Consider the following 24,037-nt stretch of genomic DNA (forward strand, 5'->3'; position numbering starts at 1 on the left):
GCACTCTTTACAATAGCCAGGTCATGGAAGCAACCTAAATGCCCATTGACAAACGAATGGCTAAAGAAGATGTGGTACATATATACAATGGAATATTATTCAGCCATAAAAAGGAACGATATTGGGTCATTTGTTAAGACGTGGATGGATCTAGAGACTGTCATACAGAGTGAAGTAAGTCAGAAAAATATATATTAACGCATATATGTGTAACCTAGAAAAATGGTACAGATGTACCGGTTTGCAGGGTGGAAATAGAGACACAATGTAGAGAACAAATGTATGAACACCAAGGGGGGAAAGTGGTGGGGGTGATGGTGTGATGAATTGGGAGATTGAGATTGACATGTATACACTGATGTGTATAAAATGGATGACTAATAAGAATCTGCTGTCTAAAAAAATAAAATTAAATTTAAAAAAGCCCCAGAAACCAAAAAACAGAAAACAAAAAATAAACAAACAAAAAAAACTTTGGCCCAAAAGATAGAGATACAATTGCTACAAAGACTTGTTTCCCTGGCCAAATATTAACAAGTTGTAGATTAAAAAACAAAACAAAACAAAAACAAAAACAAAAACCAGAAAAGGCCTCTACCTCTTGTTAAGTGAATAAGCTGCAGCAGATGTCAAGAAGAGAAGGACAAGGTAAAACAGTTACTCTAAAGTGGTATTATTTCACTCCTGTCAAGGGGGAGAGATTTCAATTACTCATAAATGTACTTTTAATAAGAATTTTTAAAAATCATATTTCAGTAATTCTTAAAGTGGTTCAAAAATTTAAAGAAATAAATGGGCATTCAAAGGGTTCAAACAACAACAACAAAAAAACCCTTCCTATTTCAAATGGATTATACGGGGCATCTTTTTTTTTTTTTTTCCGTCTTTAACCAAACATGTAATAATTATGTAAGGAGGCTGAAGGAGAGTCTGATCTACCTATTTCCAGGTGAGCCTCTGCACGCCCAGTGAGAACACCCCTACGGAAAGCTTGGCCAGACTGGTGGCCATGGTGTTTCAGTGGTTTCACTCCACAGCGTATATGATGGATGATGAAGTTGGAAGTTTAGTGGAAAAGCTGAAGCCTCAGTTTGTCACCAAGTGGTTGAAGACAGTATGTGATGTTCGCTTTGATGTCATGGTCATGTGCCTTCTTCCCAAACCAATGGAATTTGCCAGGGTAAGTGGAGGCTGTCGATGAAAAAAATTAATCAATAATCGATCTAAGAAAGAAATGGAAAATGTTATTTGAGCCAACCTGAGGATTATAACCCAAGAGAGAGTCTTTCAGAAAGTTCTGAGGACTGTTCCGCCCATTAGAGGTCAAAGACCAGGTATGTAAAATTTTGAGACAAAGGGTTTTACGTCAAATGATGTATTATAGACAGTTTACAGAATCCAGATCTACACTACAAAGCACGTAGTGGGTCATGGGTCATCATGGCCCTTTACAAGATCAAGAAGGAAAGTTATCTTCTAAGGAGTTGTGACCCTTGATGAGGTTAAGAAGGGATGTTATCTCCTAAGGAAGTCTGGTTAATGCAGTTGCACAACACACACTAAAGGGGATGGAGGAGGCCCAAATGGGCAGAGAAAAATTTTATGTTTAAAATTTTCTTGTCTTGCTATAAAATATGAATTGTTTTCATCAAGGCCTACAGCTTGGACCTTGTTGGAGAGGAGGACTTAGGGAGAAGCACTATTGTTACAGAAACACTGGGTTTGCCTCTTGGTGGGTGTCGAGCCAAAAGACACAACCAAGGCAAAGAGCAGGAGAAGGAGGGATTTATTACTTGCAGCAAGTGAGGAGAACACCAGGGATCTTGCCCAAAGTAGTGTCTCTCCGAACAGCAAAATTGGGGAAGTTTTAAGCTAAGGGTACATGCATATTTATGAAGGTGCTTGAGCAGAGAATTCAGCATAGAATTGGGGCAAAGATGGACAGAGTCCAGACTTTAGTGGATAGAAGTCAGGGGGTCAGAAAAGGTCAACATCATCATTCCTTAGGTTCCGACCAGTCTGGGGTCTCAGCATGTAGTCACCATCCTCTACTTGGCCAGGGGCGGGGTGTGTGTCGGGGGGTGGGGGGGTGGGGCTTAGTTCCTGCAGAACTCAAAAATATGTATCAGATTGTGATGTATATTCTTGAGGAGGAACTAGAACTCTGTTTTTTTGCTGAACTATTGTTTCTTGACTGCTTTTCCTTTGTTCCTGCCCTTAAAAACATTAATTACTGAGACCTGTTCAAGGGCAAGCATTGTGGCCAGGCTTAGATCACAAAATGGCTTAGGTGAAATGGCTTCTTTTCTGTCAAGAAAGCCATGCCTGGTTCTCTTTCTCTGGGGACACCCTACCCTATCTGCTTACACTACCTTAGCCACTAGAGTATTATCAGTGACTGTAGAAGAGGGACATCTCTCTTTAACTTAGTCTTTTATTTATTTATATTAATTTTTATTATAGCTAAGTGAGTTTAGTAACTACATTTTAAGTGATGTGCTGCTTTGATGTTAGTTTGGGATGGGGAAGAATGGCAAGATGAATGTGCAAAGTATCTTTAAGAAATTTAAGGAAATATTCTTTCCTGATATTGCTGAATATTTTTATTAAGAAACAGGAAAAAAAAAAAAGCCTTTCCATGAGGTGGCAAGAGCTCAGTCCTTTTCTGGTTTACAGTCTGTGGAAAGGCTAACATTTGACTAGGGGCAATTTCTGTGGTTTCACATATATTTCTAGAGATGAGTGGTCCCTGCCCTCCCAGCTGGAATGCCCAAAAGATTTAGGAACTGCCACAGTGCTCCTTTTCCTCTGGCTTATAGGACAAATTTCTCTGTGCTTATCCTCTTGCTTCTGCCTCGGTGGATCACAGGCTTCAGATATACAGCTGGTAAGACATCATATTTCTTGAATACAATATGATTTGTGTCTAACCCAGCAAGATGGATATCTAGAATCAGTTTCTGGCAGCAATATATGAAAATTTTTTCAAGGTATTTTCTAAGTTTTAATTTTTTTGTGTGATTTTTGGGTTTACTTTCAATGAAGTCTTGAGGCAGTTTTCAGTTTATTTATTTATTTATTTATGTATTTATGGCTGCATTGGGTCTTCATTGGTGCGCGTGGGCTTTCTCTAGTTGCAGTGAGCAGGGGCTCGTCATTGAAGTGCGTGGCTTCTCATTGTGGTGGCTTCTCTTGTTTTGCAGCACGGGCTCTAGGCACGTGGGCTTCAGTAGTTGTGGCACACAGGCTCCGTAGTTGTGGTGCACGGGCTTAGTTGCTCCGCAGCATGTGGGATCTTCCCGGACCAGGGCTCAAACCCATGTCCCCTGAACTGGCAGGCAGATTGTTAACTACTGCGCCACCAGGGAAGTCCCAGTTTTCAGTTTAAATAAGATATTTAAGGATAAAACAGAACACAGGCCTTCTAAAGAGTAGGTTTTATTAGATTTCCAGGACTCAGAGCGTTCTTTGCATTTACCAAGATACACTTCTTTCTTCTTTGGTGCCACCTACTGACTCATATATAAAATTAGATTTTTGCATGATGGAAATGTGCAAAGAATGCCATTTCCTGGCATTCTTTGACTGTGTTGATATGTTTTCTATTATTGTTTCTTTTGGAATAGTAAAGGACTGGTGTGATCTGATTCTGAAAGATAAGAAGAAGTGATTATGTTGGGAGGAAAACCATTCCTCTTATAGCTTGGGTTCAGTGGTTGTGAGCCTGCATATTAATTGGTAAGAGACATATTAACAAGAGAAGAGACAAAATTTATTAATATTTACACACAGGGGTACTCCTCATTGATGGGTAATTTCTTTAATAGCCAGAGATAAAAGGTTTATATACCAAACTTCCAGGGGGGTGGGGGTGGGAGGAGGCATTTGGGAGGAGGCTTGAATGGGAAGATATGGAAAGTTCTTTTGGGCATTTTGATGCCAATGGAAATGGGCAGCCTGTCTCCAAGGCAGCTGAATTCACAGGAAACTCCCTTTGAAGGGGGTTAAAGGCAGCCATATTTTTCTGGAGGCTCTGCTTTAGTCACATAAGGGAAGTTCAGATAAGGTTTCTCTCTACATCTTTTTTTTTTTTTTTTTTTGCGGTACTCGGGCCTCTCACTGTTGTGGCCTCTCCCGTTGCGGAGCACAGGCTCTGGGTGCGCAGGCTCAGCGGCCATGGCTCACGGGCCCAGCTTCTCCGCGGCATGTGGGATCTTCCTGGACTGGGGCACGAACCCGTGTCCCCTGCATCGGCAGGCGGACTCTCAACCACTGCGCCACCAGGGAAGCCCTCTCTCTACATCATCTTTAGCTCAAATGTTTTCACTGAAAAATAATCTTTATACCAACTCTGGGGGTCTGAGTGGGTCCCCACATTTCTCCTATCTGTAACTTCCCTAGAAGTTTCACACAAAAAGGAATCTAGGTTGATTGACTTGGAGAGAAGATTTGGGTTAGGAAATGCTAGGTAAGAGATCTGAAAAGGAGGAAAAGAGCATAAATTAGAACAAGGAAATAAAAAAAAAAACAAAGATTAGTGGTTAGAGTAGGCTATAAACCTAGTTTCTGAGTCTGAAGGGCAGCCAGTCGAGAAGATTTCTAGATGTTGGGCTTGAAGCATCTTCAGATGATGAATGAGACCATCAGTGTCATGGTCATGGTTATTTCCTAGAGCAGAGCATGGAAGATGCGGATGTTTGGTGAACTTCCTGAGTGGCCTAAACTGTTGCAGCAATAAGTCCTTTGAAGTTTATGTCAAGTTGTCCTGCTTCAGCTTACAGGGCTTTGGGACAAGACAACCTAGAGTCTCAATAAGGATCTGGGCAGTCAGGTTTTAGTTCTTAGTGACACCAAGTGAAAAGGATAGTAGAAAAATTGGAAACATTAATTACTGAAAATGTGTAAGACAGCAGGATCCAGTTTATAAAGAGGTTGAAAATAGCTCAAGAACAATGAACAGGACTAGAATCTGATAATCCACAAGGATGGGTTATAGTTTTCTGTTGAAACATAAAATTTCTCTCTCAATTACTGCCATTTTGATCAAAGAAAATCAGAGTAAGATGATTCTTGTTCACAACATAAGTCTAGTCTCATTAAATTTGGCCTGATTATTTGCATAAGTGCAGCAAAAATGGTATTTGACCACATGGGCCTTTAAAAATTTGCTTTGCTGGAAGTTTTTTTAAAGAATCTCAGATTGGACTTTTATTGATTTATTTATTTATTATTTATTTATTTATTTTTTTTGCGGTACGTGGGCCTCTCACCGTTGTGGCCTCTCCCGCTGCAGAGCACAGGCTCCGGACGCGCAGGCCCAGCGGCCCTGGCTCACGGGCCCAGCCACTCCGTGGCACGCGGGATCCTCCCGGACCTGGGCACGAACCCGCATCCCCCGCATCGGCAGGCGGACTCCCAACCACTGCGCCACCAGGGAAGGCCCTGATTTATTTTTTTAAAGATTGTTTTTGATGTGGACCATTTTTTAAAGTTTTTATTGAATTCGTTACAATACTGCTTCTGTTTTACGTTTTGGTTTTTTGGCCACGAGGCATGTGGGATCTTAGCTCCCCAACCAGGGATGAAACCTGCACCCCCTGCATTGGAAGGCAAAGTCTTAACCACTGGACTGCCAGGAAGGTCCCTCAGATTGGACTTTTAAAAGCCTCTCCACGCTCGGAAGCCAATCTGTCATCATACTTATCTGCAGTACCTATAGATTTGGGTGAATTTCTCTTCTTGAGATCCCCAAAATACTCTGTTTCCTGGGCCTGTCAAGAAGTGACTTTTCTTATTTGCCTGTAGGCTGGGAACATCATAAGTCAGGTACCAGGCTGGTTTTTTCCAAGAGGGCTTTATAAGCATTGGTTCCATGATGTCAACCTTAGTTCATTAAAGCTGTCTGGTCATATTTGATTCTATGCATATCTTTCTCAAATATGACATTTCAGTCAAAGCCTTGATAATATAACCAATTTTTCCAATTATGTCCTGTTACAAGGAGAACAGATTCTTACTGAACTTGTGTAAATAGCTATATTGCCATATAAGTAAGAGTATTGTAAGAGTTTCTGAATTCTGGGAGGTTCAGGTAGGGAGAAAAAGAAATGTTTTGCTTTTGTTTACAAAGGTATAATCTACTAAATAGTCATGAGTTAAAGATAGTTTAAGAGAAATCTTATACCCAGAAAACAGAATATTAATGAAAGCAGTAAAAAACACATAAAAATTATCATCTCCCTTCAGCAGTTCATTCAGTCCCATGTAATTAATTATTTGTTCTGCTTGGTCTTGGGTTAGCAGTTTTATGAACCCACTGGCTTCTCCACTACAGTTCTGGAATCTTTACTCAGTCCAGTGGTATGGTCTCAAAGTTACTTGAGCAATGCCATCAGAAGTCTGTACCCCAGATTACCTGTTATAGTCCTTTCCATGGGTCTCAGAGACAGTCCTTTTTGCTGAAGATGAAGCATTCTGGATAGTAGCCGATTGCAAGAGCTTTCAGGAAAACACTGGAATAAAACAATAACTGTCTATGAATGATAAAAGGCTTAAAATGGCTGTATTAAAGATCTGATGAGAGCAACTGGAATTATGATGATAAAATTATGCCATTATTGTATACTATCAGGCAAAATAGCATAAGAATATAATAGTGAACAAAAAAGGCATTGACAGATTTTTAGAAATTACATCTAATTCCTGGAATATTTATGTTAAAAACATTTACCTATACAGATATAAGCTAGGGAAGGTTAAGAATCTCTTCTTATTTGACCATGATTTTCATGCAGTTCAACATATTAAATAGACCTAATTAGTTTAACATCTCTTTTTACTGGGAGAGAACAAATCCTTTGAGGTTTTCCAGAGGCCCTCTCAGAAGTCTCTAAGTCAATTTGAGATCAGGATTTTATTTAGGATTTGATTTTGGTATATGTGCTGCCGAAGTGAGCATAAGGATTTGATTTGGGGAAGCAAAATATCAAAAGTTGTCAAAATGTCAAAAGGTTTGGACACTTAATTAACCAGGATGACAGGTCACTATGAAATAATACTTAGTTATCCATTTAACCAAAATGGCAATACAGATATCAAAAGTAAATGTGGGATCTAACATAACTTAAAATTGAGAAGACTCGGTTCTTTTAAATAATTGAGGACATGATGAAGACATGTTCCCCCCCTCCCCACACACAGTTCCTTTACAACTTCATATTTTTATTCAGGTTTTTGTCCTTCACTTTCCTCTTTCTCATCTGAAAGCCTTCACACAACCTCTAAACCACTATTGATACCTTAGGACAGAATTACAATCTTTTCCCTTGACAGGAACACCCCTCATTCCTTGAATATTTTGCATAAAGAGGTTTTTCCTTCATCCTTATTATTTCTAGAAGCTTCATTTATATATTGATTATAATTTTCAACACTTTATAACCTCTATTTTTCCACGAAGACCAGGAAGTAAACAATTGTGAATTGCTTGTCACATACCAGCATTTTGTAGCATACTAGCAAATTTTATGATTATACCATCTCATAACTTCTAGAGGATATGCTTCTTCATAGTATAATTTCTCAGAGTGGCAAAATGAACACATTTATTAACAGATCCAAACAGCTTTAGCTCTCTGTAAAAATAAGAAGCCAAAAGTAGATAAAATGAAACTTATATTCAGTAGTTAATGTTTTGGTGTTTTATCTTATTTAGAAATGATCTAGATATTCAATGAATATCTATTATTTAACTCAATATAAATTTAGTTTCAGGTTACCAAAAAGATTTTGGAACCTAATTCTAAGAAGACATATTATAATACACAATTACTGTTGAAATAAAGTTTGTCATAATGATAATTTAATATGATTAAAATGGAATCTATAAATTTTGTCATCTTAAACCTCTAGTAAATATAATATTAGCTTATTTGACTACTAAACCCACGTAGAATAAAAATGTATGCTCATATCATACTCAGTGCTGATAACTCAGAAGATGCAGCTGTTTTTTTTTTTTTGCGGTACGCGGGCCTCTCACTGCTGTGGCCTCTCCCGTTGTGGAGCACAGGCTCTGGACGCGCAGGCTCAGCAGCCATGGCTCACGGGCACAGCCGCTCCGCGGCATGTGGGATCTTCCTGGACTGGGGCACGAACCTGTGTCCCCTGCATCGGCAGGCGGACTCTCAACCACTGCGCCACCAGGGAATCCCCAGCTGTTTTTATTAAACCAACAATATTAAAATAGTCTTATTTATCAAAGATTTACACAAATTGTTACTGAACTCAGATTTGGCTGCTCACTGCTCAAAAGCCAATGCTTGAGAGGCAAGTATTCGTAGGAAGGAAAGTTGCTTTAATTAGAAAAGCCAGCAATCTGGGGAGAAGGTGAACTCATGTCCCAAGACCAAGTCGGAAGACTGTGCTCAGCCATGACAGTTTTTTTTTTTTCTTTCGGTAAGCGGGCCTCTCACTGCTGTGGCCTCTCCCGTTGCGGAGTGTAGGCTCTGGACGCGCAGGCTCAGCGGCCATGGCTCACGGGCCTAGCCGCTCCACAGCCTGTGGGATTTTCCCGGACCGGGGCATGAACCCATGGCCCCTGCATTGGCAGGCGGACTCTCAACCACTGTGCCACCAGGGAAGCCCCATGACAGTTTTTAAAAGGAAAAAGGGGAAAGAATCTCAGTGAATCATTGAGGCAGGAAGCTGGGTTCTGCATCATTCCCCATTGGGTACAGACTGGCTGACTCTTTCTTCAGATGTTATATTGCCTGCGTGATCTGCCTGCAGGATTGCTAAGGGGGCTGCTGCGGGTAGAGAGCTAGTTATTCTTTAACTCCTTAATTCTTCATTCTTGCTTCTTTTAATCCAGGAAAAGAATCCACAGGTTAGGCGAGGCATGGTGTGCACTCAGGAGAGCATAAGTCAGGAGTTAGGTTAAATTGTCTAGTGATCTCCTTCCTATAAGGTTTGAGGGGAACAGAAATAGGCAAACAGGAAAGGGGCAAAAGAGCTGCTTACGAATCCCCACTTTTCAGACATCATTCCATTTGTGTGGGATTAGGGGTGAAGGTCTGTTCTCTGTAACTTCTTCATGCTGACATAGGGCACTGTATTCTCAGAGTGAAAGATGTCAACATGGGTCTGTAGCATTTCTTTGCTGACAATTTTAGTTGCCCACTTATATATATGGGCAGAGCAAGCTACAATTATTTTGATGCCCACAAAGGTATAGATTATTATGAGCAATAATGTTAGTCCCATGCTTTTGAGGCCAGTTCTTAGAAATGTGCTAGCCATAGATTCAGTACTGCTCAAGTGGAGCACCTTATGTCATGGCTACAGTCTGGTCATCATGCAGTCAGCTTTTTCCCTCTGGTGGCAGTTATAGTATCCATAAAACAGCTCAGGAATGTGCACCAGACACTGAAAGATTCTGTGACTCTCTAGTCCTAATCATTAACTGCTTGAGCCTGCTTTTTGGTGACTCAGGGAGGCCTGGGAGACTTCAGCTTTTCTACAAACAAGAGGCAGGGGACATAGAGGGGACTTTGTACTTGGGGGTGGGCTGGGGGCTCAAGGTTCTGCTCAGTTTCAAAATCACATGAACTTGAAAAACATTTGGGTTGCTTCCTATATTTCTGAGAGTTTTGGGAATATTTAATTTTTTTTTCTTTTAGTTTTATTGATCTTTGCTATTGTTTTCTTTGTTTCTATTTCATTTATTTCTGCTCTGATCTTTATGATTCTTTTCCTTCTGCTACCTTTGGGTTTTGTTTGTTCTTCTTTCTCTAGTTCCTTTAGGTGTAAGGTTAGATTGTTTATTTGAGATTTTTCTTGTTTCCTGAGGTAGGCTTGTATAGCTATAAACTTCCCTCTCAGAACTGCTTTTGCCACATCCTGTAGGTTTTGGATCGTCATGTTTTCATTGTCATTTGTCTCTAGGTGTTTTTTGATTTCCTCAGTGATCTCTTGGTTATTTAGTAACGTATTGTTTAGCCTCCATGTGTTTGTGTTTTTTACTTTTTTTCCCTGTAACTAATTTCTAATCTCATAGCGTTGTAGTCAGAAAAAGATGCTTGATATGATTTCAATTTTCTTAAATTTACTGAGGCTTGATTTGTGACCCAAGATGTGATCTATCCTGGAGAATGTTCCGTGGGCACTTGAGAAGAAAGTGTAATCTGCTGTTTTTGGATGGAATGTCCTATAAATATCAATTAAATCTATCTGGTCATTTAAAGCTTCTGTTTCCTTATTTATTTTCATTTTGATGATCTGTCCGTTGGTGTAAGTGAGGTGTTAAAGTCCCCCACTATTATTGTGTTACTGTCGATTTCCTGTGTTATAGCTGTTAGCAGTTGCCTTATGTATTGAGGTGCTCCTATGTTGGGTGCATATATATTTATAATTGTTATATCTTCTTCTCGGATTGATCCCTTGATCATTATGTAGTGTCCTTCCTTGTCTCTTGTAACATTCTTTATTTTAAAGTCTATTTTATCTGATATGAGTATTGCTACTCCAGCTTTCTTTTGGTTTCCATTTGCATGGAATATCTTTTTCCATCCCCTCACTTTCAGTCTGTATGTGTCCCTAGGTCTGAAGTGGGTCTCTTGTAGACAGCATATATATGGGTCTTGTTTTTGTATCCATTCAGCCAGTCTATGTCTTTTGGTGGGAGCATTTAATCCATTCACATTTAAGGTAATTCTTGATATGTATGTTCCTATGACCATTTTCTTAATTGTTTTGGGTTTGTTTTTGTAGGTCCTTTTCTTCTCTTGTGTTTCCACTTAGAGAAGTTCCTTTAGCATTTGTTGTAGAGCTGGTTTTGTGGTGCTGAATTCTCTTAGCTTTTGCTTGTCTGTAAAGCTTTTGATTTCTCCATCAAATCTGAATGAGATCCTTGCCGGGTAGAGTAATCTTGGCTGTAGCTTCTTCCCTTTCAACACTTTAAGTATATCATGCCACTCCCTTCTGGCGTGTAGAGTTTCTGCTCAGAAATCAGTTGTTAACCTTATGGGAGTTCCCTTGTATGTTATTTGTTGTTTTTCCCTTGCTGCTTTCAATAATTTTTCTTTGTCTTTAATTTTTGCCAATTTGATTACTATGTGTCTCGGCGTGTTTCTTCTTGGGTTTGTCCTGTGTGGAACTCTCTGCGCTTCCTGCACTTGGGTGGCTATTTCCTTTCCCATGTTAGGGAAGTTTTCGACTATAATCTCTTCAAATATTTTCTCGAGTCCTTTCTCTCTCTCTTCGCCTTCTGGGACCGCTATAATGCGAATGTTGTTGCATCGAATGTTGTCCCAGAGGTCTCTTAGGTTGTCTTCATTTCTTTTCATTCTTTTTTCTTTATTCTGTTCTGCAGCAGTGAATTCCACCATTTTGTCTTCCAGGTCACTTATCCGTTCTTCTGCCTCAGTTGTTCTGCTATTGATTCCTTCTAGTGTATTTTTCATTTCAGTTATTGTATTGTTCATCTCTGTTTGTTTGTTCTTAATTCTTCTAGGTCTTTGTTAAACATTTCTTGCATCTTCTCGATCTTTGCCTCCATTGTTTTTCCGAGGTCCTGGATCACCTTCACTATCATTATTCTGAATTCTTTTTCTGGAAGGTTTCCTATCTCCACTTCATTTAGTTGTTTTTCTGGGGTTTTATCTTGATCCTTCATCTGGTACATAGCCCTCTGCCTTTTCATCCATCTCTCTTTCTGTGAATGTGGTTTTTGTTCCACAGGCTGAAGGATTGTAGTTCTTCTTGCTTCTGCTGTCTGCCCTCTGGTGGATGAGGCTATCTAACAGGCTTGTGCAAATTTCCTGGTTGGAGGGACTGGAGGAATATTTAATTTTTAAAATCTCTTATTTTTTTTTTAAGCCCATTTAGAATAGAGATCTTTTAAGGTGTTTTATAAATTATTTTGGCAAAACCATCCGGAGGAAAGAAATACCACATATACATACCATACATGTATAAACATACAGGCAGACACAAATACAGACCTTATAGAAAATACAGACCTAATACAAAACTCAGTAGTTTATATAAGAGCTGGTTTTCATCTTTACCTCACTTTTATTCAAATCGTGTTTCTAGCAGATGGACCAAGTTGTTAGTTAATCTGTTCAATATAGGGGTTAAAGTTTTTAAGCTATATTTGTAGGGGGAGACCCTTAAGAGCTTTTTATTTGCCCTGATATTATAATCTTATGGAGGCTGTGATTCAGCCTAAGCCAGTTGTTTCAGTTGACTAAGAAGTTACTTTTTAAAGGCTGGAGTGTGCTAAGGAAAAAGGCATTGGAGGTTTGTTAAGGGGAGTGTTAATTGATGCTTATCAGGAGGAGAAATAAATTTATCCTATTTTATGAGAGGAGGCAATAGTACAAATAAAAGCAAGGCACCCCTTAGAGAGCCACATTTAATTTCCTTGAACATTTGCATTTTAAAGAGATGATTCTCAGGTCCTTGAGAAGATAGTGCTGGGTGGTAGAAGATTTAAATCTCAAAGAGGAAGAGAAAGGAAGCAAGCTTGTAAGATAACAATCTAAGAGGGTTTTCAAGGGCATATTTGTCTCTTAACAGGTTTTGACTGGGACAAACAATAAATTCTCTTGGCAGCATTGAGCTTTTACAAGCAGGCATTTTGAGGGAGGAAGTTCATGGGAGGTGGATGAAATTATTTGTGTTGAGAGTCTGAGTTTTTAACAGGTCCAAGGTGAGGCCTTAGTTGAGAAGAGGACTCAGAGGAGCCTGTCTGAGGAGGCTGAGGCCTAAGACAATTGCTATTTAAGTGTTTCTTCTTCTGAAGGGCAGGGCAGTCCCTTTTCCAATGTCCTGACTTTTTACAGTATCTGCAAGCAGTTTGAGATGAATAGGGGAGGCTTTGGGACTGGTAAGAAAGATAGGTGAGCCTTGGGATTCTTCTAGAGCCACAGTTTTGTTTTTGTAAATACTCAATTAGTAAGGCAAGGCCACTTATTTTTAATTCTTCAAAGAATTAGATGACAGCCTCAATAATAACATTAAGGAGCTGGCCTGCCCATGCAACCACATTACTTTGAAGTAACCTCTTTATATCAGAAATGAGATTTTCAACTAAAGTAGAAAACAAAAGACTCCTATGATCTGAGATTTGTAGATTTAGAGCTGTGTGCCTTTGCAATATTTTTTATAAATTGTGTGACAAAGGTTTTAGGATGTATTCCTTTTCTCCAAGTAGATCATTCCATTTTAGCCCAATTAAACTTCTGAGGGAAGCCCTTTATAATGGCTCCTACCAGGCTCTGAATGTCAACCTCCAACTGGGTCATTCGTAGGAGGGAGGTGGTGGAGGGGGGAGGTTTATGGTGGGCGTGGATTTTAATTTTCTTTCTAAATCGGATTTCTGTTCTTCAGTTTTGTTAAGGGAGTCTTTTAGGCTAGCTGTGATCCTTTTTTGGTGTGCTTCTGTCAATCTGATCCTTCCCCATTGGTAAGAGGACATTTATTTAGGGTGAGAACTCTCTAAAATCCTTTTAAACATAAAAACTTTTCCAAATCAAAGGATCCATTGTCTGGTCACTGACAATTTAGTATCTCCATAGGGATACCTGTTCCAAAATGTGACCCAAAACCAATAGGCCTTTATATGGCTTAACCATAAATTAAATAACCTAAGGGACCTCAGTAATGATACATTCCACAATTGCAACATTATCAGTGGTAGCTCTTCTGAGTCTATGTAACTACAACAACCCCAGAAATATAGTCACTTCCTGAAAATGTCTAGTCAATCATCTAGCGTGTTGGCCAATATGATACCAACTACATATTTGAACTTTAAATGGAGTTTGTCTTGAATAATGTGGAATTCTAGATATAACAATTAAATATTTAAAAATTGGATTCATTTAAAATAAGATAGTTTTTGGGCAATTAATCTATGACCAAGGAGGCAAGAATGTACAATGGGGAAAAGACAGCCTCTTCAATAAATGGTGTTGGGAAAACTAGACATGCAAAAGAAGCAAACTGGACTACTTTCTCGCACAGTATACAAAAATAAATTTAAAATGGATTAAAGACTTAAATGTAAGACCTGAAACCATAAAATATCTAGAGGAAAACATAGGCAGTATGCTCTTTGACATCAGTCTTAGCAATTTTTTTAGACATGTCCCCTCAAGCAAGGGAAACAAAAGCAAAAATAAGCAGATGGGACTACATCAAACTAAAAAGCTTTTTCACAGCAAAGGAAACGTTCACAAAAGGAAAAGACCACGTACTGAATGGGAGGAGCTATTTGTAAATGATATATCTGGTAAGGGGTTAATATCCAAAATGTACAAAGTACTCATACAACTCTTATAAAAAAATCTGATTAAAATTGACCAGAGGACCTGAATAGACATTTTTCCAAAGAAGACATACAAATGGCCAATAGGCACATGAAAAGATGCTCAACATCACTAATGATCAGGAAACGCAAATCAAAACCACAATGAGATATCACCTCACACCTGTCAGAATGGCTATTATCAAAAAGACAACAAATAGCAAGTGTTGGTGAGGATGTGGAGAAAAGGGAACCCTCTTGCACTGTTGGTGGGAATGTAAATTGATGCAGCCACTATGGAGAACAATATGGAGGTTCCTCAAAAAAATTAAAAATAGAACTACCATATGATCCAGCAACTCCACTTGGGTATTTCTCCAAAGAAAACAAAAACACTAATTAGAAAAGATACATGCATCCCTATGTTCATTGCAGCATTATTTATAATAGACAAGATATGGAAGCAACCTAAGTGTCCATCAATAGATGAATGGATAAAGAAGAAGTGGTACATATATAATGGAATATTACTCAACCATAAAAAAGAATGAAATCTTGCCTTTTGTGACAACATGGATGAACCTACAGGGCATTATGCTAAGTGAAATAAGTCAGATAGAGAAAGACAATTATTGTGTGATTTCACGTATATGTGGAATCTAAAAAAACAAAACAAATGAATAAACATAACAAAACAGAAATAGAGTTGTAGATACAAAGAAGAAACAGGTGGTTCCCGGAGGGGAGGAGGGTTAGGGGGAAGAGAGAAATAGGTGAGGGAGATTATGAGGTATAAACTTCCAGATGCAAAATGAATGTGTCACAGGTATGAAATGTACAGTGTGGGGAATATAGTCAATAACTATGTAATAGCTTTATATGGTAACAGATGATAACTAGACTTATTAGGGTGATCATTTTGAAAGATACAGAAATATCAAATCACTATGTCGTGTAACAGGGACTGATATGGTGCTCTAGGTCAATCATACTTCAAAAACGAACAAACAAACTCATAGAAAAAGAGATCAGATTTGTGGTTACCGGAGGTGGGGAGTGGGGGAAAGGGGAATTAGATGAAGGCAGCTAAAAGGTACAAAATTCCAGTTATAAGATAAGTAAGTACCAGGGATATAATGTAAAAACATGATAAATACAATGAGCACTGCTGTATGTTACATGTGAAAGTTGTTAAGAGAATAAATCCTAAGAGTTCTCATCACAAGGGAAGAATATCTTTCTATTTCTTTAATTTCGTATCTATAGTGACGGATGTTCACTCAACTTATTGTGGTAATCGTTTCATGATGTATGTAAGTCAAATCATCATGCTGTACAGTACACTTTAAACTTATACAACGCCACATGGCAATTATAACTCAGTAAAACTGGAAGGAAAAAAACAACGTATTTTCCCACAAATCTTGTGTTGTATGGTAAAGATCTAGGACCAGTCAACCCTTTGTTAGTTTGATACATATAATAGTAATATAGGATCTTTATTTAAAATCAGAATTACAAACAGAACCTCAATTTGTAATTTTAAGTTTTTCTGCATTAGGAACTTAATATACTATCTTATTTAGTAAAAAATATAGCTTTTAAAAAAGTCATGGATTCAACCAGCCTTAGAACATTCTTAGGGAAAAAATTGTGGCAGAATATGCAGCATAGGGGAAAAAAGTACTCTCTGTCACTTTGTTTTCCATAATGAAAAATCTTCAATACAAAGTGTACAGTAGTAGAAATCTGTGTTCCTTTGAAACACAGGTATAACTGCACATATTTGCAATGGGTTTGTCAAACCTTAGAAAAAATGCTCCAACAGCCTGTTCACCCTACTAGGAATAAATCTTTGGAGTTTTAATTCATGTGTGATTTGAGAAGTCTGCAGTAGAATAGTTCAAATTCAGTATGTGATCAATATTTGGACCTATTTGTAACTATGGTTTCTTTTTGGTAACTAAGGGATCCTGGTGGTTTGCAAATCTTACTCAATCTACTTGGAGCAGGTTTCAGATGTAATGGATAGTGGTCTTTGTACCCATTTCATTTAGTATTTCCTTGAGTATAAATGTAACAAGTGCACTTTGTTCTTTTCCCCTGTGGCTGTGGAAATGCCATCAGGTTGGTGGATACTGGGATAAGTCCTGTAGCACAGTGACTCAGTTGAAGGAAGGTCTCAACCGAATCCTCTGCCTGATTCCCTACAATGTGATCAGTCAGTCCGTGTGGGAGTGTATCATGCCAGAATGGCTGGAAGCCATCAGAACAGAAGTCCCAGATAATCAGTTAAAAGAATTCAGGGAAGTATTAAGGTGGGTAAGTAGTTTAATGGAGTCACCGTTAATTATGATATTTAACATTTACTGAGCATGTACTGTGTGCCAGGCACTGTGCTAAGCATTTTATATAATCTCATTTACTTTTAAATGATCCTATAGAAAAATTTGAAGGCTCAAAATGAAATAGTTGCTATAAATTGTGCTAAGATGATTTGTAATTGTTCAGAAAGGATTTCGTTCTTATGGGATAATAAAAAGATACACCATATTGTTTATTTTCAAATGTAATTATGATTTGGATAAAGTGGGAAAAGTACAAAGGGACAATGTTTTTAGATGCTGAGGAGCAATTCCCTAGAAGTGCAATTCCCTAGAAATGCAATTCCTTCTGTTAAACCTGATATGAGTATGAACCCCAATGTTATTAACAACTGTATGAATTATTTATATCTATTCCAACGGCATAAGCTTTTTCAGTAAAATGAAACATGCTAATAGTTCAGAACACAGACTAAACTGTTTGGCTCCCCAAATAAGATATAGATGGAAATGCAACAGTAGACCCTACTATATGCCCACTGGTCATTTACTTTTGTTGCTCTGCTTTTCAGCAAAATGTTTGACATTGAGCTTTGTCCTCTACCTTTTTCAATGGAAGAGATGTTTGGCTTTATTAGTTGTCGGTTCACAGGATACCCTTCCTCTGTGCAGGAACAGGCTTTACTGTGGCTTCATGTAAGTAAATGATACTTTTGATCATTTTGGGCAGTAGTTTTTAGCCTATGAACTTTAGCTCCTTGGGTAGAGGGGCAGAGAGTTATTGCAAAGAATCCTTAAACACGTATGTTTGCTCAGGACTATCTGTAGACTGGTAACTCATATGCATAGACAAATAGCTATATTTCAAATATATTAGCTATAGTTGTGGTTAATGAAATACAAATTTGTGCAATACTATTACTGAATTCATAGTAGCTTTTGGTTCTTATATCTGTTCTATCAATAGATACTAAAAGTGTAATAGCTGTCTTGTGGGATTCTGATAAATTTTTTGATATTAAATAGGTCCTTTACTTGGATAGGTTGAAAGTTACTGATTTAGGGAGTAGTTCATGCTATTCCCTCAGCCTGGAATGACTTCATTTCCTGTCTCCATATGTGAACTGTAGCTTATTCTTTAAAACTCAGCTCCGAAATATTCTATGAAGTTTTCTCCTATGTCACACCCCTATCTTCCCATTAGAATTCATTATTCCTTCCCCCAGTATTCATATAGGTTCTCTGTGTAAACTCTATTTCTGTTTAATATTATAGTTAACTTTTGTCTCTTTTCCTGATTACAAATGCCTGGAGTGCAGGGTCCAGGTCCTTTTCATTTTTGAATTTATAACTCCCTCATCCTTTCCTCTCAGCATCTGGCACATGCTTTGTTATTTAGTGTACATTCTTTTTTTTTTTTGCGGTACACGGGCCTCTCGCTGTTGTGGCCTCTCCCGCTGCGGAGCACAGGCTCCGGACGCGCAGGCTCAGCAGCCATGGCTCATGGGCCCAGCCGCTCCGCAGCATGTGGGATCTTCCCGGACCGGGGCACGAACCCGTGTCCCCTGCATCGGCAGGCGGATTCTCAACCACTGCGCCACCAGGGAAGCCCCTAGTGTACATTCTTAAAAATTTATTAAATTGAGTTGAATTCCTGTTATAAAATTTGGACAATTTCAGAAAAGAAGGACAGAATCAATATTTAGATTAGGTATGGATGCAGATACATTTCTGTATCATGGAAGGATGTGATCCCAAAGGCTTTTCAAGTTCTGGAGATGCCTTTCTGGGTTGTAAACTAAAGAATAATATTTTTCATAACTGACAAGTAGTAAAGGGATTTAAAAAAAAAAGTCACTTTTGGGACTCAGAATTTTAACTTTTCATCCCCAAGTAGACTTCCATAAGATAATTTCCATTTTAGGAAAGCCCATCCTTCTACGGATGGCTAGATATTGCCTCAGTTATTCAGTTATACACCCTTTAGCTGTGCCATCTGGAGGTGAACAGACAGGACTGTAAACCTCCAGAACGTAGAGGTTCTCCATAGCTAGAGCAATTACAGCTTATATGTTTTACAGACTGGGCTTTGACACAATTTTGCTTTGAAGACAGAGTGCTGTAGTTGAAGGAGGTTTCAAACCTCTGGTCTAACCATTTGGGGAATAGAGTGAACAATATAGTGATTGGATTGACTCATTTATTAATTAATTATAGAAACATTTATAGAGCTCCTATGTACCAGGCACAGTAATAGGCAGTAGGATAAAAATGGGATAAGAAATGATCCTTTCCTCATACTTCCTTTTTTCAAGGAGCTCACAGTGGGGAGATAGTATCAAATAATCAAATATAATATAAAGTGATAATTGCTCTAATAAAGGTATGTACAAAGTTTTAAGAAAGCAGAGAAGACAGATGGATTAATTCTGTCTGAAGGAAGGAGGCATCTATTTCTAGAAAATTCATTACAGATAAAGTAACATGATTTTGACAGAAGGGTACCTGAGCTTGCACCAGAGAGCAAGGTCGGATGGGGCATTCAGGTCAGAGTGGGGAAGGATAGGAGGAAGATGGCTCACAGATTATACTAGTTCAGGAGAAAAGTGATGAACTAAGGCAACAGCAGTGGTATGGAAAGGAGGGGACAGCATCAGGAGATACTTAGAAGTTTTAGTAGAAAGAACATGGCGATTTATCGGGTGTGGGGAGTGGAGGAGTGGGAATGTTCAATGATAGCTTTGAAGTTTTTAGTATGAATAATTGAGGATGACCGCAGATAGAATATGTGTGAGGCTAAATGTCCTTATGTTCAATAGGTCACCTTAGGTAAAAATGTTGAACGTAGTTTTTTTGAGTTTTAATGTTTATATTTTGGGGGGACATATGCCTTTTTTCCCAGGTATTATCAGAGTTAGACATCATGGTTCCACTTCAACTGTTAATCAGTATGTTTTCTGATGGAGTTAATTCTGTCAAAGAACTGGCAAATCAAAGAAAATCAAGAGTCAATGAACTGGCAGGGAACCTTGCAGCTAGAAGGGTAATTATTGCCACAATTGTTTTTGTCTTACTTGTTAAGATTTTGAAAACTCTTGTCAATTATAGTGGGCCTTTAAGTCACATCCTCATAAACTGCTCTGAAAATGCTTTCTTCATCCTATCCCACTCACTCTGTTAACCTTTGAAGCACATTAACTAACAGAAAACACTGTTCTAAGACATGTTTGGTATAGTCTGTAATCAGTAAGTTATTGAGTTTTCATTGTCCTTTGAGTTTTTCTCCTGCACATCTCTGCTAGCTACCTCTCATTCTTGATAAACCAAAAAGAGTAGCTTGAGCTTTTGGGGTACTATTCCAACTTTTTGTTGTTGTTGTTGTGTTTTCTGGTGAATAAGAATTCTTTACCAGCTAGTGGGCAGATCACTGCTTCACTTTGGGAATGAGGAGTTTGGATATTTTTGTTTGCTTGCTTTTTGTTTTTCCCTATTGTGTTTTGGGAAAAGATCATCAACTAGGGGTGATTGTGAGTGATGCTGTCACTGTAAACTAACTGAGCCCATTTTATTGACCCCTTTGTACCGTTGAGGATGAGAAGATATAGTCTGGTCTACAGTGTACAAGAACTATTGGACATCTGTGATAATTTTTCTGTGGAGGACCTGGTAAAGTTTCTGCTGTTGTTCTGACATTCCCAGACCATGATCAGTTTTGGAGAGGTTGACTCTCATCAACCTCTCCAAGGCAGGGACTGTTCTCACCTGTCTCCTTGGCCAAGCCTCTCCATAACATTTTCCTGGCTGTATACTGCAGCCCCCCAGTCATTCTACCTGCTCTCTAGGGATTAGAAAAAGAGAATATAACATGATCATGGGATCATAGTTTGTATTCAGTGCTTTCTTTTTAAAAAATCATTACTTCTTTTCTCATCTACCTCATAGGAGCCAGCTGCCAAACATTTATATTTTATTTATTTCTTCAGTAATCTTTAATATTACATTACATTATTAGCACTTTATACTGTGTAATGTATTCACACTTAATGACACCACAGGATTGTGTGAGGCAGTTGGGAAGAGCTCGTGAGCCTCATTTTATAACTACTTAACCTGAGGTTCAGTGAACTGAAGTGATTTGCCGTAGATAACGCTATCATTATCCAGGTATTCTGAATGGGGGTGCTCTTCTTTTTTACTTTAAATATGGTGTTCAAGGAGATTTCTGATCATTAGAGAGATCTTAAAGAGAAAAAAGATGATTTCAGAATGATGTACAGGTATGTCAGTCAGCGTCCTGCTACAGAATTTATCCCAGATGGTTCAGATGAAGAGATTTTAATGGATACTCTGCCTATAGAGTTATAGGAAAGGTCAAGGGGGCGATGGGGTTGGTGAGGCACCCAGGCGCCAGCAGTAGTTCACTCGGAAGCCTTTATACCCCTAGGGCTGAAGGAGCAAGGGAAAATGTTCCTGGGCCTTTTGGAAGCTGAAATTATAAGGAAAGGCTGGCTAGAGGAACTATAGAGGATGGAGACACTGCCGAAGATGTAGCATCAAAGGAGGCAGGAGGTGGGAAGAATTAGCTCCTACCTCTCGCTCCTCCAGCTTCAGGTCTTCCACTGGTGCCTCTCATTAACTGAACCCAACTGGAAGCCAGCCAGCAAGAGGGCCAGGAGAGACTCAGTCCTTGGCATCCTTGGGCATAGAACAGGGCAGAAAAGGGCAGTGAGGGCCTTTTGGGGGGAAGGGTTGGGTTGGCAAACAGAGAATAAACAGTACAGCAGGCTTGACATGTATTGTTTTTTCATGACAGCTTAATACTTATTATACCCAGAGACCATTTTTCTTTAACCAGTCATGTCAATCTGAGATTCTGTGCTAATGATTTTAAAAGTGATCTTGCAATGCTTCTGTAAGTTATCATTTTTCAGGTTATGGTTTTAAGTAGATGCAGACAGTTTAGTTTAATTGGAAATGTCTTACAGAATGAAAAATATAATGGCAAAGAGAGCTGCCTTCATTTTCAGGGTACTTATGTTTCATTCACCTGACAATTAGAAAGTTTGGATATTTTATTTCCTATTTTTATGTTTGGAGAAGATTCGTAGGATTTGGAGGTACTAATGCCATTGGCTAAGGAAGGAAATCAGTGTGACACCTGGAAATACCTTACACAGCGTCCTCAAATATTTTGTACAGCCATTTGCACTTCTGTGAGTTCACTTACGTGTGTTAATGTTCTTTTTTCTAGGTGAGTGTTGCCTCTGATCCTGGTCGACGAGTTCAGCACAATATGCTGAGTCCATTTCATAGTCCTTTTCAGAGTCCATTTCGGAGTCCTATGCGTAGTCCATTTCGTAGTCCTTTCAAGAATTTTGGACACCAAGGAGGAAGGACTATTGACTTTGATTGTGAAGATGATGAAATGAATCTAAATTGTTTCATCCTCATGTTTGATCTTCTCCTGAAGCAGGTAGCTGAAGCATGAACTTCCTTTAGTTCAGAGGTGAAGAATGAGGGAAAGCATTGTATAGTGATTCTTTCTATGTGTTGGGCATCTTCGCACTTACTGAAATGATGCAGCATCGCTCAAGACATTCCACAAACTTCTATGGGGATTTCCTAAGGAGTCTGAAAAATACTTGTATGAATAACTGCAATGATGTTGACACATGAGAATGGATATGCATTTTAGAAACACCCTATCATCATTAGAATTGATTCTGTTGAACAAATTTGGTGAACAAACTGGGTAATGCTGTTTTGGGGAAGAGCAAGGTACAACTCTATAGTGATGGGCTGATCTTAATATATTATATAAATTGATTTTTGAAGTTAATTTTAAAAGAAAAGTTTAAAAAAGGCTTTGGTCAGGAGAACATTTCTTCTTAACTTTTTATTTTGAAATAATTTCAGACTTATAGAAAAGTTGCAAGAATAGTACAAAAAATTCCCAAGTACTTTCCCCCAAATTCTTCAGATGTCAACATTTACCGCATTTATTTCTCCTCTCTCTCTCTTAATCTGTATGTGTATGTATGAACTGTAGAATTTTTTAATGAACCATTTGAAAGTAAATTGCAAACAGGACATCTCTTTATCCTTAAATACTTCAGAGTGTATCTTCTAAAAAATGACATACTTTTACATAACCAAGTACAGTTATCAAAATTAGGAAATTAATATTGTTATAATATTATTATCTATTATAAAACTTACAGAAATTATTCATTTAAAAAATTGATATAATAATCATACCATATTTATAGCAAAAGTAAAAAGTTATTTTTGACTGAGGACACAATCCAGCATCACTCATTACAATGATTTGTCCTGACTTATTAGTTCTTTAATCTTTGTTTATTTTTCATATTCTTGACATTTCTGAAGAGTACAGTCCAGTTACTTTATAGAATATTTCTCAATTTCAGTTTGTCTGATGTTTCCTTATGAATCAATTTTTGTGTGTGTGTGTGTGGTACGCAGGCCTCTCACTGCTGTGGCCTCTCCCGCTGTGGAGCACAGGCTCCGGATGCTCAGGCTCAGCAGCCATGGCTCACGGGCCCAGCCGCTCCATGGCATGTGGGATCTTCCCGGACCGGGGCATGAACCCGTGTCCCCTGCATCTGCAGGCGGACTCTCAACCACTGCACCACCAGGGAAGCCCCCCTTATGAATCAATTTGAGTTAAGCATTTTTGTCAGTCATACCACAGACGTGATGTTATATTGTTTTCAGTGCATGATATCAGGAGGCACGTGACATGATAATGCCCCATTAGTGGTGGTAATAACTTGGTTAAGGTGATTTCTGCCAGATTTCTCTACTACAAAGCCACTATTTTCCCCTTTGTAATTAATAACTAACTTGTAGGGAGCTACTTTAAGACAGATTTCCTGTTTTTCATCAGACTTTCACCTTCTAGTTTTAGTATCCATGGATGATTCATGCCTGAATCAATTTTTAATCTGTTGGTTACCAAATGATAATATTCTAATTCCATCATTTCTTTTAATTTATTAGCTGGCATTCTACTGACAGAACAGGTTCCCTGCCTCTCCCATTTATATATTTATTTGTTTAATCTACTTATACCCGAATGTAGTCATGGATTCTTTTGTTCAGTGGGTTAAAATCTGTTACTATGATTATTTATTTTGAGGCTCATTTCATCCCACATTTGGCCAATGAGAGTCCCTTCAAGCTGGCTTCTGTGTTCTTTTGACATATTCCCATCATTCTTTGAACACTTCCTTAATGTCTCACATGACAGAATGTTCCAGGCTCATTTTATATTTTCCTAGCCCCAACCCTGGAATCAGCCATTTCTCCAGGGAGTCCTGGTTCCTTTAGTGGATAATGGTATTTAGAAACCAAGATCTGGACACTCGGTGAGGAA

At 38.6% G+C, this 24,037-nt stretch overlaps 1 protein-coding gene across 5 annotated transcripts in view; it reads left to right on the forward strand.

Annotated features, from left to right (window-relative positions):
- Positions 1–24,037, forward strand: part of UNC79 (unc-79 homolog, NALCN channel complex subunit) — a gene marked incomplete at both ends in the record, with an annotated part of 255,665 nt that overhangs the window by 115,492 nt on the left and 116,136 nt on the right. For all 5 annotated transcript variants that reach the window (XM_079699486.1, XM_079699487.1, XM_079699488.1 and 2 more), the window contains 5 exons: positions 950–1,180; positions 16,442–16,632; positions 17,211–17,334; positions 19,541–19,681; positions 21,890–22,111. In XM_079699486.1, the coding sequence (XP_079555612.1) occupies positions 950–1,180; positions 16,442–16,632; positions 17,211–17,334; positions 19,541–19,681; positions 21,890–22,111 (909 nt within the window). The remainder of the gene's footprint in view (positions 1–949; positions 1,181–16,441; positions 16,633–17,210; positions 17,335–19,540; positions 19,682–21,889; positions 22,112–24,037) is intronic.

This window comes from Hyperoodon ampullatus, assembly GCF_949752795.1.
Source record: "Hyperoodon ampullatus genome assembly, chromosome: 3".
In the NCBI taxonomy this organism is placed as follows: domain Eukaryota; kingdom Metazoa; phylum Chordata; class Mammalia; order Artiodactyla; family Ziphiidae; genus Hyperoodon; species Hyperoodon ampullatus.